Source organism: Gavialis gangeticus, unplaced genomic scaffold (assembly GCF_001723915.1).
Source record: "Gavialis gangeticus isolate Ggan-Ray unplaced genomic scaffold, GavGan_comp1, whole genome shotgun sequence".
NCBI classification, from domain to species: Eukaryota; Metazoa; Chordata; order Crocodylia; family Gavialidae; genus Gavialis; species Gavialis gangeticus.
In genome coordinates this window covers 66,213,191-66,226,512 of record NW_017728995.1, presented here as the reverse complement: position 1 = coordinate 66,226,512, position 13,322 = coordinate 66,213,191, and the positions used below count along the sequence as shown (strand labels likewise).

Genomic DNA, 13,322 nt, shown 5'->3' with positions numbered 1-13,322 from the left:
CTCTGGCTTCTTTACTTTTCATTCCATCCAGGAAGAGCACACACCAACTGTTGAAGCTTCCTTAGCCTGACTAAGGGTTTTTGAACCCAAAAGTTTGCTTAATAATTGTTTTCCAACTATTTAAGCTGGTCTAATAAAAGATACCAGATTCACCCAAAGAACCTTGTCTGCCTAGGTTTCATGTTAAGCATTCATATTATGGTAATGGGAGCCAGAGGCAGTACTGTCCAAAGCAAGTGGTTCTGCATCCCAGCCAAGCTCCCATTAAAATGTTTAGGTTCCAGGCTTGTATGGCTCAGCAAGTTACTACTGCGTACTAAAGAGCATCCTCTTCGATTTTCGTAACTTTGCTGTGATCATCCATGAATCTCAGTAAGTTTAAGAGAGAAAACTAAACAGCCCGTCTTCAATTTCAGAAAGCTAAAAAGAACAAAATTTTCTCCATATTGTACACAGATTTCATTAAAATCTTCAACTCTGCAGTACAGGGCGGGGGGGGAAGCATCTTCGACCATTCAACCTCCAACTAAAAGGAAAAAGCAGTAGACATGTGGACTCTAACATAGCTTATGCATTTTACAAAGCTAACCTTTCAGTGATTATACATAAAACTTTACCTTCAGTTGCTTCAAATCAATTCGCTGTCCTATTTTGGATTTTATCTAGACTGCTATTATGATGTTCTATTTTCACAGACTTACAGCTGTTCCAACTGCTCTAGTTAACAACTGAAATGTTTCCCAAACAGCTGTCTGCACATTCTGCAGGACTGGGAGGTGGGGAGAGAACAGGACATGGTTTTCTAAGCCAGAAATAACTCTAAAATGGACACACTTTGGTGGATTAAAATTGGGTATCTAACTAACTGGAAACTTCTCCATGACAATGGAAAAGATTTTTAAAATAGGGTTTAGAAACTAAAAACAAAACAAAAAAGGAAAACCCCACTTTTTCCTATAGTGCAGTTCTTAAAAACTTAGATTTACAACATAATCCAGAGCTATATGATCTCATAAACTGATTTCAGGGTTTCCCTGTTCAACAACTTAAGTCAAATCAAGATTTGCATTTTTCACTCTCCCTTCCCCCTCCTCTACTCCAACACTGTTTCACTTCCTAGGTGTCAAGGGAATCAAATGGGAGGCATACACCAGTCCTTGGACAGAGAAGTAGGAGGCATCTAGTAAGAACCCTTGACTTGCACCTTCCAGGGAAAAAGCCAGAAGGCACTTGCTTTGTCCTGATAATCTGCCTGACTGTTCTAAATGCCTGAAAGATATATGACCACAGGCATCACCAGCAGCCAAGTGCTGAAAGGGAGGTCTTGCTACAGCATACCTGCTAACATAATACATGGCAGCAGTCACAGTCATGTCTGTTAGGATTTGACTTGTGAATCCTTTCATAGAGTGGCTGAAAGCTTTACAAGAAAAGAACACTAAGTTCTAACACATTTTATGGGGTTAGCAGTCCTGCAGATGGGTTCAGATGAGTTTCCCTATGTTTAAAAGAATCCATCACCAAGACCTTGGTGGAAAGAGGCGAGGAAGTGTCAATTCTTTTCCTGATGTGATGTTGGTCTATCCATTCAAGAAAAAATAGAAACGTTTAAGAACCGGTCACCTGGTTGCATTCACATTTGGTTGGTAGACTGATCTCAGCAACTACATGAAAAGGGCAGAGGTGAAGTTTGGTAAGCAGCCAACAAATAGACAAACTACCATATTCTGGTAGTTTAGAGGGCTAAGAACATAAACAAAAGACTTCTGAACTTTAGCCCTAATCATTTCAAAGCTTTCCAGTGGAGGAAAAAAAGTCTTTGCTTTGTGACTTCCGTAATCCACGCTGGCATCACAATAAGTTTTGCATGGCTTGTTGAGAGGCTCATGATGTAAAAGGAGGTGAGAATAGCCTTTATGGACTGGTCACTTTGTGTGGAAATATTCATCACCAGCTAATCATCTAGATAGGCTGTACAGGGGCTCCCACTGAAGCCTTCTCAAACAGACTGATGCTACCACTAGGCACCTAAAACACTGTCACAAAAACGCCAAAAGGGCAAGCTGCCTGTACTCAAAAGTTTGTACGAGACAAAAAAACAAACTTGTTGAGATTTAACGCATGGGATATTGCCTTCTTTCTTGGGATGGGAAAGTAATAGTAGAAGCCCCTGCCCCTAAACTTGTGGAAATATCTTCCACTGCTCTCAGTTGCAAAAGGGAGTACACATCTCATCTCACATGCATGCCTTTTTGATTATGTTCCTCAAAGATGGATAAGAACAAAAGTTGCATGGTTGGCAAGAACCAGGACCAGAGAATATCCACTGGCAATTTAAAACCCACCAGTCTTATGGTATTTCTAGATCAAGTTTACAAAGGAAAAAGTAGTTAAGAGAGAACAAGAAAATGTACAATAATTGGTCCAAGGCTTAATTAATTTGTCAAACCTGCTGCCTGGTTATTGACGAAGTATAAGTAGAATAGCTGGAATTTCTTCTGTTCTGGAAAAGTGGTCTCCTCATGGAAGTAGGAGGAGATGGTGGGGGCAAAGGTCAAGAAAAAAGGGACAAAGTTAGCAGATTAGAGATGGAAGACTGCCACCTAAAGGTTCTGTGAAGTGTCACATGCTTGGTGCATCAAGAGGGGATGTTCAGAGTCTTAAAATACTGTATTTTTTCACATACGATATGCCCTGGAGTAAGATATGCACCTTGGTTTTGAAGGGCAGGATGGAAAAGATCTTTCCTTATAGTAAGTAACTGAGTGCAGCAGCTAGGAGCCTGAGCCTGCTTGTTCTACTCCCTGTGGATCACCTACAGTATACTTTCACTTTTGCCTGGTACACAGCAGAAATTGCTCTTACATCAAATACTACTTACTATGTTGGTTTTAGGAGCAAAGTTTGGCCTTTAGCCATGATGCATAAAAATGACTTCAGAACTTTTCTTTTTGGAAAAAACAAACATAGGTGAAACTGAACTTGAAATCATGACAGCCAATATTAAGGCACAACCTTCTCTCTTCATTTTCTCTCTTTTCAACTAAAATTATTTTAATAAGTAAATGGGTACTTCCACAACTTTAGGAAGTGGAGAGGAAAGTGTAGCTAGCTAAGCATCTGGCATACAAACCAGATGCAGTGCTAAACAAGCTTTCAATAGCAGTAGCCTTTTCTCTAGGTGTCGAAAGAATCTTTCCTCCATTTCATTATATTCAGCTAATCCAGCTCAATGTATTAGTTCACTCAAAGTAGACAAACTGATACAAAGTAGAAAGAGCAGAAAAGGCTTGGTTTTCCTTTTCTAATCTATGAAAAAAGTTTGACAGAATGAGTCCTACTAATTCTTAACACTGCAAAAAGATGGTAACCAAAGTCATCAGCACAATTTGTCAACTACATATATTACTACTTCCATTTAATTAAAAAGTACAAAATGTTTTTTGATGTTTGGATATATTTTGAGCACATTTAAAAGCAAATAATTCAAAAATGCTGTTTGATATTTTTTAACTAAATTCCAGAGCAGCTGTGAGGAGGGAGGGGGAAGAAAGTGCCAACAGCCTAGGTGCCTCCCCAGATAAAGCAGGGACCCTCCCAGAATCATTCCTCCAACTTCCTTTTAGGATAAGTCTCATCCTGCTGTCAACTAGTATAAACCTTAATGGTAGGAGTTTGTGTTTAGTCTAATAAAATTGAAAAAAAATACAGCTATACCAAAAAAAAGTCTCCAAACTCTAATTTAGTAAAACAAGGCACATGTGTAAATAGGACTATTAACCTATGCTGCCAACATGAAAGATAGAAATACAATTTTGTTCTGTACCAAAGTGAGAATTGACTTCCTAGGAAGAAAAAAAACAACAACATGTAATCTTTTACACTAATTTGTATAACTTAAAACTGGTAGCTTTAAAAAAAAAAAAAGACTGACTTGAAAAACTTTGGAATCATGACAGTTTCTTGAAGTGAAAGTAGTATCTTACCATCCCCAAGGGTAGATCTAATAATTAGCTTCAGTAACAGTCCCCAAAGGCTCCCAGCAGCTTCCATGAACTAAGAAGAATCACCTACAGGTCTTCAAACATTAATTGGCATCATGTGCCCAATGCATTCTAGACTAGATGAAAGAGACATAACTTAGCTTTGGGAACCTACGCTTTCTCTCCGTTCCAAGAGCGCAAGTCACCACACTGTAAACGAAGGCTGTTGTGCACTCTTATACTGTTCCTTTCCTTCCCACCTTGGCATCATTTTTTCCTCTTGTATGATCAGAATTTTCTGCTTTGTTTATAATGCATTCACTTTTTCTTCCTCTCCTTCCCATATTACATCTCTTTTTCTCCCTATATCTTCTCTCCTCCCCCAGCATACTGAAACTTTCACTACTTTAATTTAACCCTCAGTCTCTCCTAATCACTCTCAACGCAGTTTTTGCCTCCCTCATTTCCCCTCTGAAATATTTGTCCTAACTAGGGACCCCCCCCGAGAGAAGTTTATCAACAAAAAATAGAGAAAAGAAACCTAATTTTACCTGTTACTTGTGGGTACCTACTATTTTCTAACCCGGCAGAAGCCAGCAGGCAGTACACAATTTTCTCTGTCAATGAAAGGACAGAAAGTTCTCCATAAAGAAAACCGATTTTATTTGAGATGACCCTATATCCAAAAAGACTAGCTTAGAGAAGGAGAGAGATTCAGTTATGCCTCAACCTCTGGGGTCTCAGTTTAAACATCTTCCAAATACTGACTGTAATCAATACAAAGAGATGTTTGCAGACTTTCTGAAATTATAGTTCCAAGATGCAAACTGCTCCATTCATTTCAGTGCATCTTAACTCAAGGTGCCAGCAGTTATACTTTAAATATCAACACTGTTGATTCTTCATATTCAAAGCATACGCAAGCATAGAAAGTATTTTCTGTAATCCACACTAACATTTCTCAAAGCTTAAAGACATCCTTTGGGGAACAAAGGCACAGAAAGGACTAATTTAAATAAATTCCTCTTCAGCATCACATGGAAAATGAAGCAAGCATCCTGCAGCCCTGCTAAAAGGGGACAAGGCTTGCAAAAGTTTAGGAAATACTAACCCAAGAGATATTTCTTGCAATTCCAGTGACTGAATGAAAAAGTTCTAGAGGGCAAGTGTCACCAAAATATTAGTCTACCATAACAAAAAAAAATGGTTAAGCCAGAAAGGCCAACACTTGGTGGTTGCTGAAAAGTAGGCTGATGACATTTCAGTTTCCAGAAGTGTTTCTACAAGATCCATTCATCTGGAAGAACCTTCTTTGCAAAACAAGCCTTTGAGAGAGTCACACAACTGGTGGAAATTGGTAGTGAACCTGTGATTCACAAGATCCAGAACGCCGTTGTATGACAAGATACCTCTAAGAACAGGCCTTGATAAGCAACCCACCTAAAACAAGAGAGAAATAAAAATTTACTCTTGTCTTAGCAAACAAGGTTGCCCTCAGCTTTAGGGAAGCATAAAGAATGGATGAGAATGAAGGTTGTTGCTTGAAATGAGTAAGGATACTATTATATTCCCTTGCTAAAATGCTGCGTTACCAAGTTGAAACATTGGAGAAATTTACCGTGCAACTCAAGTTTTATAATCTTTCAATAATTTTAAACACCTTGTTTGTTCACATGAAAGTCCTCAGAACTGTTTGCAGGAGGACTACCTACAGTTTGGAGTGGGGAGCCCACCCTGTCTAGTTTCTGTTCATGCTAATTCAGCAGTATAGATTCATCTGCAAATAGTTAAAATTCTTTACTACAGAAAAGGCTAGTGGTATGATTCTTTTAGGGTGATTGTCCCTCAACATTTAGTTCTCTTTTAAAGTTAAAGAGCCAGAAATCCCATATTGAAGTTGCCCTTGCACACTGTCAGAGGCAGATCTAACACAAGGCAGTATGCATTTCCACCATTAAAAAAAAAGCGCACACACGCCAAAATCACAAATAAGAAAAAGTTAAGACTCAAGCTCTTAACCTGAATCATGGTCCCCAACAATAAGACATTAAGTACTAGTCTTTCACGCCCTGAATATTTATGGAGCAGAGGAAGAGATGATAGAAAGGATGTGAATTGAAATTTTGGAATTCTTTAAGACATTTGTCCCAAAATTACTTCAAAACCATATTCATTTGAAACAGCAGCAGCCAAAAGGAAAAGTGCTTCGGGGGGGAGGAGGGAAAAAAAAAAAGTTCCTATGAAAGAAGGACCCAATTACCTTGAAGAAAGGCCACCAACTTCTCTAGCCCTCCCAGTGCAAAAACAAAAGATAAGGGAAGAGAGTTGGCAGCTGATACTATTGGAAGCTGTATTTAAAAGTTTCATCTTAAATTACAGGAGGATATGAACTTGTTGGCCATGATCTTCAGGTCCAAATAATGTTCAGAGATGTGTTTCACCCCACCCAAGTGAACCTGGCTAAGGCTCAGGACCCTTTACCAGAAATTGTAACCCTGGCCTTGTAGAAAAGAGGGATTTCAGAATAACCCAAAATGTTACATTATTAAGAAAAATTAAAACTCCAAATTAAGGGATTTCTTCAAGTATCTTTCTAGACTCCTTTGCAATGTCTTTATATCCAGGTGAAGCAGAGAACAGGTGATGGAGTGCTGCAACAACCAGGAGTTTGCAGACTATTACAGTTGTTCAAAGGCAATGGACAGAAATCCAAAACATTCTAATAATTAATAAGAATGCAGTCCTTGGTAGCCACAATTCCATCAACTGAAATCAAGACCCAAGTTACAGCAATGACAAAACAAGGAGCAATGGTCTCAAGTTGCAGCAATGGAAGTTGAAGTTAGACATTAGGAAAAACTCTCTCACTAGGAAGGTAAAGCACTGGAACAGGTATCCAGAGAGGTTGTAGAATCTCCATCCTTGGAAGTTTTAAGCCTTGGCTGGGATGATCTGGTTGTGGTTGGTCCTGCTTTGAGCAGGGGGTTGAACTAGATGCGTTCTCCTAAAGTCCCTTCCAACCCTCATTTCCTACAATTCTTTGAATTTCAGCCGTAATACAGAAAGAATGGCCATGTCTTGGGGATGGAAGATCTTAAAAGACTTGTTCAAATTCAGTAAAGCTTCCAAGATGCCCTGCTGATACAGACTTTTTCCAACCACGGGACCACTTCAAGCTCAATATCTTTTCCAGGAATTCTTAAGTCAGATAAGGCACTTTTGCCCTTCTTCCTGTCTTTCATCCTAAAATGACCTTGGATTAGCAGAAGCTGGGTACAAGGATCTATATTATTCAAAGGAGAATGAATCACATCCATTCATCTGCTCACCTACCTCACTCTAGGGGTACTTGGCTGAAGATGCAGGCCAGGTGTCAAAAATATGGTCCACAGTCCAAACCCAGGTGATAGGACCTTTTCTTCCAGCTCCATCATTGGGCTATGGACAGGACCACCAGTGGTTATGGACCTTAGCCTTCCCTGAAAGCAGATATGGGAAAGGAAAGGAAAACTAGAGTCTGACTTTTCTAAACAGAGAAGCAGGGAACCTATTGGTTCCCTATTACACTGCAGGACTAGAACCCTTTATCTCAATTGGACAGGCTATTTAAAGAAGCACTTGAGACATCAGATGGGAGTCAGATGCGTCTTCAGTTACAGCAGAACACAGTGACCCCAAGAGTGCTCCAAGGACCATTTAGTGAATCTAAAACAAGAGGCCATCTGTCAGAGTCAAGAATCTCTCTGGGACAAGGGTCAGCAACCTTCCTTTACCAACATGGGCCAGATCTTATGACCAGTCCTTGCTGTGGGCTGGAAGTCTCCACCCCTATCCACTCTCACAGGGACTGGCTGGCAGATTCACAGCCCCTCAGCAGCAACGGCAAGCTCAGGTCCTTCATAGTCTACAGTGAAGTGAAACTCTGTAGTGCATAGGGGCAGCACAGCCTGATGCAGCTCCCTGACACCTCACTATGCCAAGTTGGACCTCTCTGCAAGCTGGATCTGGCACCTGGGCCATAGGCTGCTGACCCCTGCTCTAGCACATGGGGAGAAAGGGGTACGGCAGGGACCACACACTCCTCAAATGATCACAACTAGTAGGAAAGTGACCCACCCCTTAGACATTTTCTGCCTCTCTTCTGACATATTTCAGGAACTTTGGCTAACATCAAAAAGAAATGAGTCAGAAAGCTCCAGCCATTTTGAAAAAGCCAGGTTCTGCCACAAGAAGAGTAATTCCTGAGCAGCTTGGAACTTTATCTGCCATGTTGCTAACTACTATTGGAGAGAGGCAGTTTGTAGATCCAAGTAGGGAGAGCTAGTGAGCTAATCATAGCACCATCTTCCTACAGACTTGAAAGCCTCAAAACATATTTTTCCTTAGAAATTTTCAATCAAAGACATCTCCTTACTACTGGTGCTAGCATAAAAGAAAGAAAAAATGATTTTGCCTGGATTAAGTTTAAGAGAAAGCCAAAAGAAACCTTTGGATCTCTTGGGTCTCTTGGTGTACAGTATCGGCAATTGTTCCTTTATGTACTATGAGGGAAAGGTAACATCTACTGTGGTGACTGAATAAGGAAAAAAAGTACCATGAGACACAGAAGACAGGGAGCATGTGCCTACAATAAATTTATGAAAAAGTCTTTTAAGTGCTCACATAATGTTTAACCCTGTTCTTGAAGGTTATGTGGCTGGGCTACCAAAAATATGGACCACAAAAAGAAAATGCATTAAACTAGGCTTGTCACCTTTGTATTCAATCCATGTAATATTTTCCAAATATTTCCTATATTTCTCTAGAAAAATACGAACCACCTCCTTCTTTCCCTTGAAGTGCAAAATAACTCAGAGTCAAGAAAACCTAGCCTACTAGTGATAACTCCTCAAGCTCATATGACTTACATGACACCTTGCAGGACTTTCTGGGGATCAGGGTCAAATAATCTGTCAACATAGTGGCGACTGCTAGCCGTGACTTCCTGCAGAGGAAAGACAAAAGACATTTCATGAATCTACATCAATTCTTTAACTACAGATCCCAAACAGGAATACCTCATGGAGACAGAAGAGTATACAAAACCTACCAAAAAAAGGTAATGACAGAACTAAACGATCACACTCAAATACGCAATATTTATTACCAGAAACCATCCAAATTAGAATATTAAATTTGAGGGTGATTTTGGAAAAGGGATTATACAGTGTATATATCCAGACAGAGGAAGTGATAAAGCCATGGTTCTCAATCAGGGTGCTGCCAGAAGAGAACCTGCCAGGGGTGCCGCAACCCTGGCACTGCCACCACCATAGGGTGAAACTGCTCCAAACAGCTCTGTTTTCGAGTGCCACACTGGAGCCAAACTAAGCAGCAGCAGCAGCAAGGCACATCTGCTTGCATTTCATTATTCTGGCAGGCACGACACTTCTGCGGCAACCCTTTCCAGCTCAACTCAAACATGCTGAAGGAAAACAGAGGTGCATGGGGCACTTCTACCTAGTAGTAGCAGCATTGATCTCCATGGCGGGGTGATGCTGTGCCCTGCATGCCTCCATTTTCAGGAGGAGCCAAACTGGGCAGGGCTGCAATAGAAGTAGCACCTTTTCCTGCGTGAGGTAATGCAAGCAAGCATGCCTTTCTGCTGCAGCCACATCTCAGTTTGCAGAGAACATGGGGCAGTTCTATCTGCTCCATGGGCCTCTGTTTATGGGAGACACCACACTGAATCAGACCAGGAAGGGCTGCAACAAGAGCACATGCTCCTGCCTCTTCTCCATCTGGGTTTCCAGGAAGCATATGGCACAGTTTGACCTGCCATGGCCCCTCCCAGGTCTTGTGTGCCTTGTACCAGACCCCTGCTCCCCCTCACATGTTCTGTGTGCAGTCCAGCACTTTGTCCCTGCTGGCCAGGTGTCCCCAGACTCTGCCTCTTTTGGCCCCATAGAGCTGAATATTAATGTTTTATATATATGATAATATAACCATTCATATTTGTTTTTTTGTTAAAAAGGTGTGCCCCTAACTTCTAAAAAGTTTTGGAGGGGTGTCAAGTCTAAAAAGATTGAGAACTACTGTGCTAAGGGCACATGCATGGGCATTTGAGAGTTCTAATGTCTGTGGGCAAGGCGTATGGGCCGAGTTTGGTCTGGATGTCAGCACTTCCTTAACTGGCAGTTTAAACACAGTTTAGTAGCTGTATCAAAAGGAAACACTTGCACAACATTAGCTCTTGGTTAATTTCTGGTGCACTGCAATTTATCATGCATTTCCAGACATTACAAAAAGTGCATTTAAAACAGCTCAGGTTGTTGAAGCAGAATACACACCCACGTAACCCCTCCACAGCAAGGAAAAGTGCCATTAAAAGTTCTCTCCCTAATACACCTTACCCCCCTGCATCACCTATTCAAATTGCACTGAGGCTCTGTCTCCTACAGAGTCATCCCACATAACTGCAACAGGGACAGTAACACAGTACACTCCACATCCCTCACAGATCTCAGCACAATACAAAAGTTAACTTTGTTCTCAGCAACAGAACATACATGCCTACATTCATAAAAGGCATGTCTTGCATCTTATCAAACTCTTCTCCAATACTTTTTCTGAGAAATTAATACACTACACTAAACGTTGCGTGATTTTCAAAAGTACCAGGCATCTGCAGGTCTCCCTGACCTATTGGGATTTGTTTGTATTCAGCCCTCCTGAAAAAAAAAAAAAAAAAAAGGTCACATATTAAGGGATTTCCTAAAGCCGTATGCAAGCAGCTAGCTCGGGGCATCGGATCTGGAAAATTTGGCCTGCAGCCTTATAAAAGATGTTAAGGTCTGTCAACTGAGCCTTTTCTTTCTTTATTAAGCTTTTACCCTCTTCCTTGATGAATTTCCTTGAAAGAAGAATGAAGATGATTTGTGGAGCTCTGCCTTGTTTTTGGAATGGCAGGTAACCTTGAACTAAACCTTCACCTCTTTATCCAGCTGAATTTCTGCTGTGGTACCACCCTCCTCCAGACCAGTCTGGCACCATGGGGAAGAACATGAACCACCTGGAGCATCTAAATCTACATTTCCTTCAAGAATGGCTTCTGCTTACTATGTCACTTTGGTTATCTGGCCCAAGGGAGAAGGATAGTCTCAGCACAGCTTGTCACCTGACCAGAAATGCATGGTGAGGCTGGACCCAGACAGATTTTAGGTCCAGACCTTCATTAAGCTTCCAAACCTAGAATCTGCTGCTTTCTAGCCTGCTGACCAGCATTAAAGTTCAGGTAAAGCAGGGATATCAGGATACTGGCAGATTTCTGCAGCATGCCATGCACCCCAGCTGGTACCGAGGGTCCTTGGGTCCTGATGGACATGGGGATTGGCAGCAGAAGGGCGAGCAAAGACCAATACAGTCCTTGCTACTTCTCCTGTCATTGCTGCTGCAGTCCTAACTTCTGCCAGCAGCCTCACCATCACCCCTTTGCCCATGCCAGAACTGTAGCTGTTGCTGCTACATCACAGGACAAGTACCATGGCTGCAGCTTCAGCTCCAGCACAGGCCAGGCAGCAGAAACCAGAGCTGAGCTGCTCTGGCAGGGGGCATGGGGCTATCTCCCTGTACCTAAAGACACAGCCAAAGCTGCTACCACTGCATACCCCAGGCTGGACACAGCCTACAATGAGCCCCATGGTCTGGACCTGGTCCAGGGTACAAGGCAAATTTCATACTCATGTCTTCTTACCTAGTAAGGAAAAGCAAACCAAAACAACAGACTAAGATTATTTATTGTAAAAAAGTGGCAACTGGCCTCTAGACCATTTCATGCCAAGTGGGCAGGACATAACTCTTATAAAGCAGCTTTTAGGTAAAGATACAGTTACTGCAAGACAGCATTTGAGGCTGGCAAGCTAGCATTTACAAACATGGGACACAACTGCAGTCAGTAAATGAATGCGTGTCCCAGAGGCAAAGGATGAAAGCATCCCTTTCAGTACCCACTTAAAAGCAATATACCCCGCCAAAAGATCAAAGGGCAACTGTAGTGCATGTGCCTCCTCCCTGCACTACAAAGCACAGCAACTAGGCCACCTGAGAAGACCCAGAAGACTTACAAGAGCAAAGAGCTTCTATTGCCAAGCTGATTGTGCTCTACAATCCCTGTACAGCAGTTTTTACAAACAAAGGCAAGAGGCTGGCAAAATGTTTTCAGTGAACAGTAAAAATATGCCAGAAAATAGAGCTTTAAAATAACCCAAACTATTTGCAAAATCCCACTGAATCCACTTACTTCAGCCACAACAAGGAAGATTTTTTCTAACGTCAAAACATTTTCAGAAGAGCGGTTTGCTTTGAAAGGCATTTTGTTATATGTGAAGTGACCTATGATTTAAAAGGGGCACAAAGCAGCTAAAGAGCCTGCAAATGGAACAGAACATGTGTTTTGCTCATGCCAAAACAAAGTTCTGCTTCAATTTGAGAACACTCCTCTTCTTCAACCACCAAACTGAGTAGTCTTTTATTTGCCCAGCTCTACCTAGCAAAAATACAGGCCTCCAGAAAGTGCAGACCCAACTCCTCTTCAAGGATCAACACAAATGCAGGTAGAACAAGGCAAGAGGAGCTTCCTTCTGAAAGAGAAAGTAATACTACAGCTCTCACTTCAAATGAGAGGGGAAATCCAAAATTAAACCTGATGTAGACAAGAGAATGGGAAAAACCCCATGGTAACATCCAAATGCCTCTCAGCCTTTTAACTATTCAATGCAAAAACTGACAGATCTGCGGCTCAAGGATCAGACTCTTAAATCACCTAAGGACCCATCAGTGAGCCATGACAGAGATCGTCCTTGAATCGAGGGATGGCCAATGATGAGGCAGAAATGGTACCAGGATACAAACTCTACTTTGGCTCTTACATTTAACATTGAAACACAATATCCACTAAACCAGGAGTGGCCAACTTGGGGCATGGCTGCCTCAAGGGACACAAGACACTTCTGCATGTGGTCCACAGCAGATCCAGGTCAGAGGAAAGCACAGCAGCAGGTGGGGCGGCAAGTGTAAAGCAGAGAGGCACATGGGGTGGGGAGCACAGGGCAGGGAGCAGACGCAGCGGGTAGCACGTTACAGAGCAGCCAGTAATGCAGGCAGGCAGTTCAGCAGCAGACAGGGGGCGAGTGCAGAGCAGAGCAGCAGGTGGGGCGGGAGCAGCAGATGGGGCAGCAGGCAGGGCGGCGGGTGGAGCGCAGAGCGGCGAGGGCAGGGCGGGGAGCGGAGCGCAGAGCGACCGATGTGGCGGGCCGGTAGCGGCGGGCGCTGTCAGCCCGGCCCGGCCTGGCCCGGCTCGAC

At 42.3% G+C, this 13,322-nt stretch overlaps 1 protein-coding gene across 10 annotated transcripts in view; it reads right to left on the bottom strand.

Moving 5' to 3' along the window:
* The window catches only part of ARMC8 (armadillo repeat containing 8), a 115,699-nt gene extending 106,727 nt beyond the window's left edge, over positions 1-8,972 (bottom strand). For 4 of the 10 annotated variants that reach the window (XM_019503782.1, XM_019503783.1, XM_019503784.1 and 1 more), the window contains exon 1: positions 8,891-8,972. Coding sequence is in view for 6 of the 10 variants with exons in the window: in XM_019503772.1 (XP_019359317.1) it covers positions 7,317-7,417 (101 nt within the window). In the remaining 4 variants the exon portion in view is untranslated. Of the gene's footprint in view, positions 1-7,316; positions 7,463-8,890 lie in introns of all 10 variants that reach the window. The other 6 variants (XM_019503772.1, XM_019503774.1, XM_019503773.1 and 3 more) reach the window with 4 other exon arrangements.
* Positions 8,973-13,322: the final 4,350 nt, after the last annotated feature.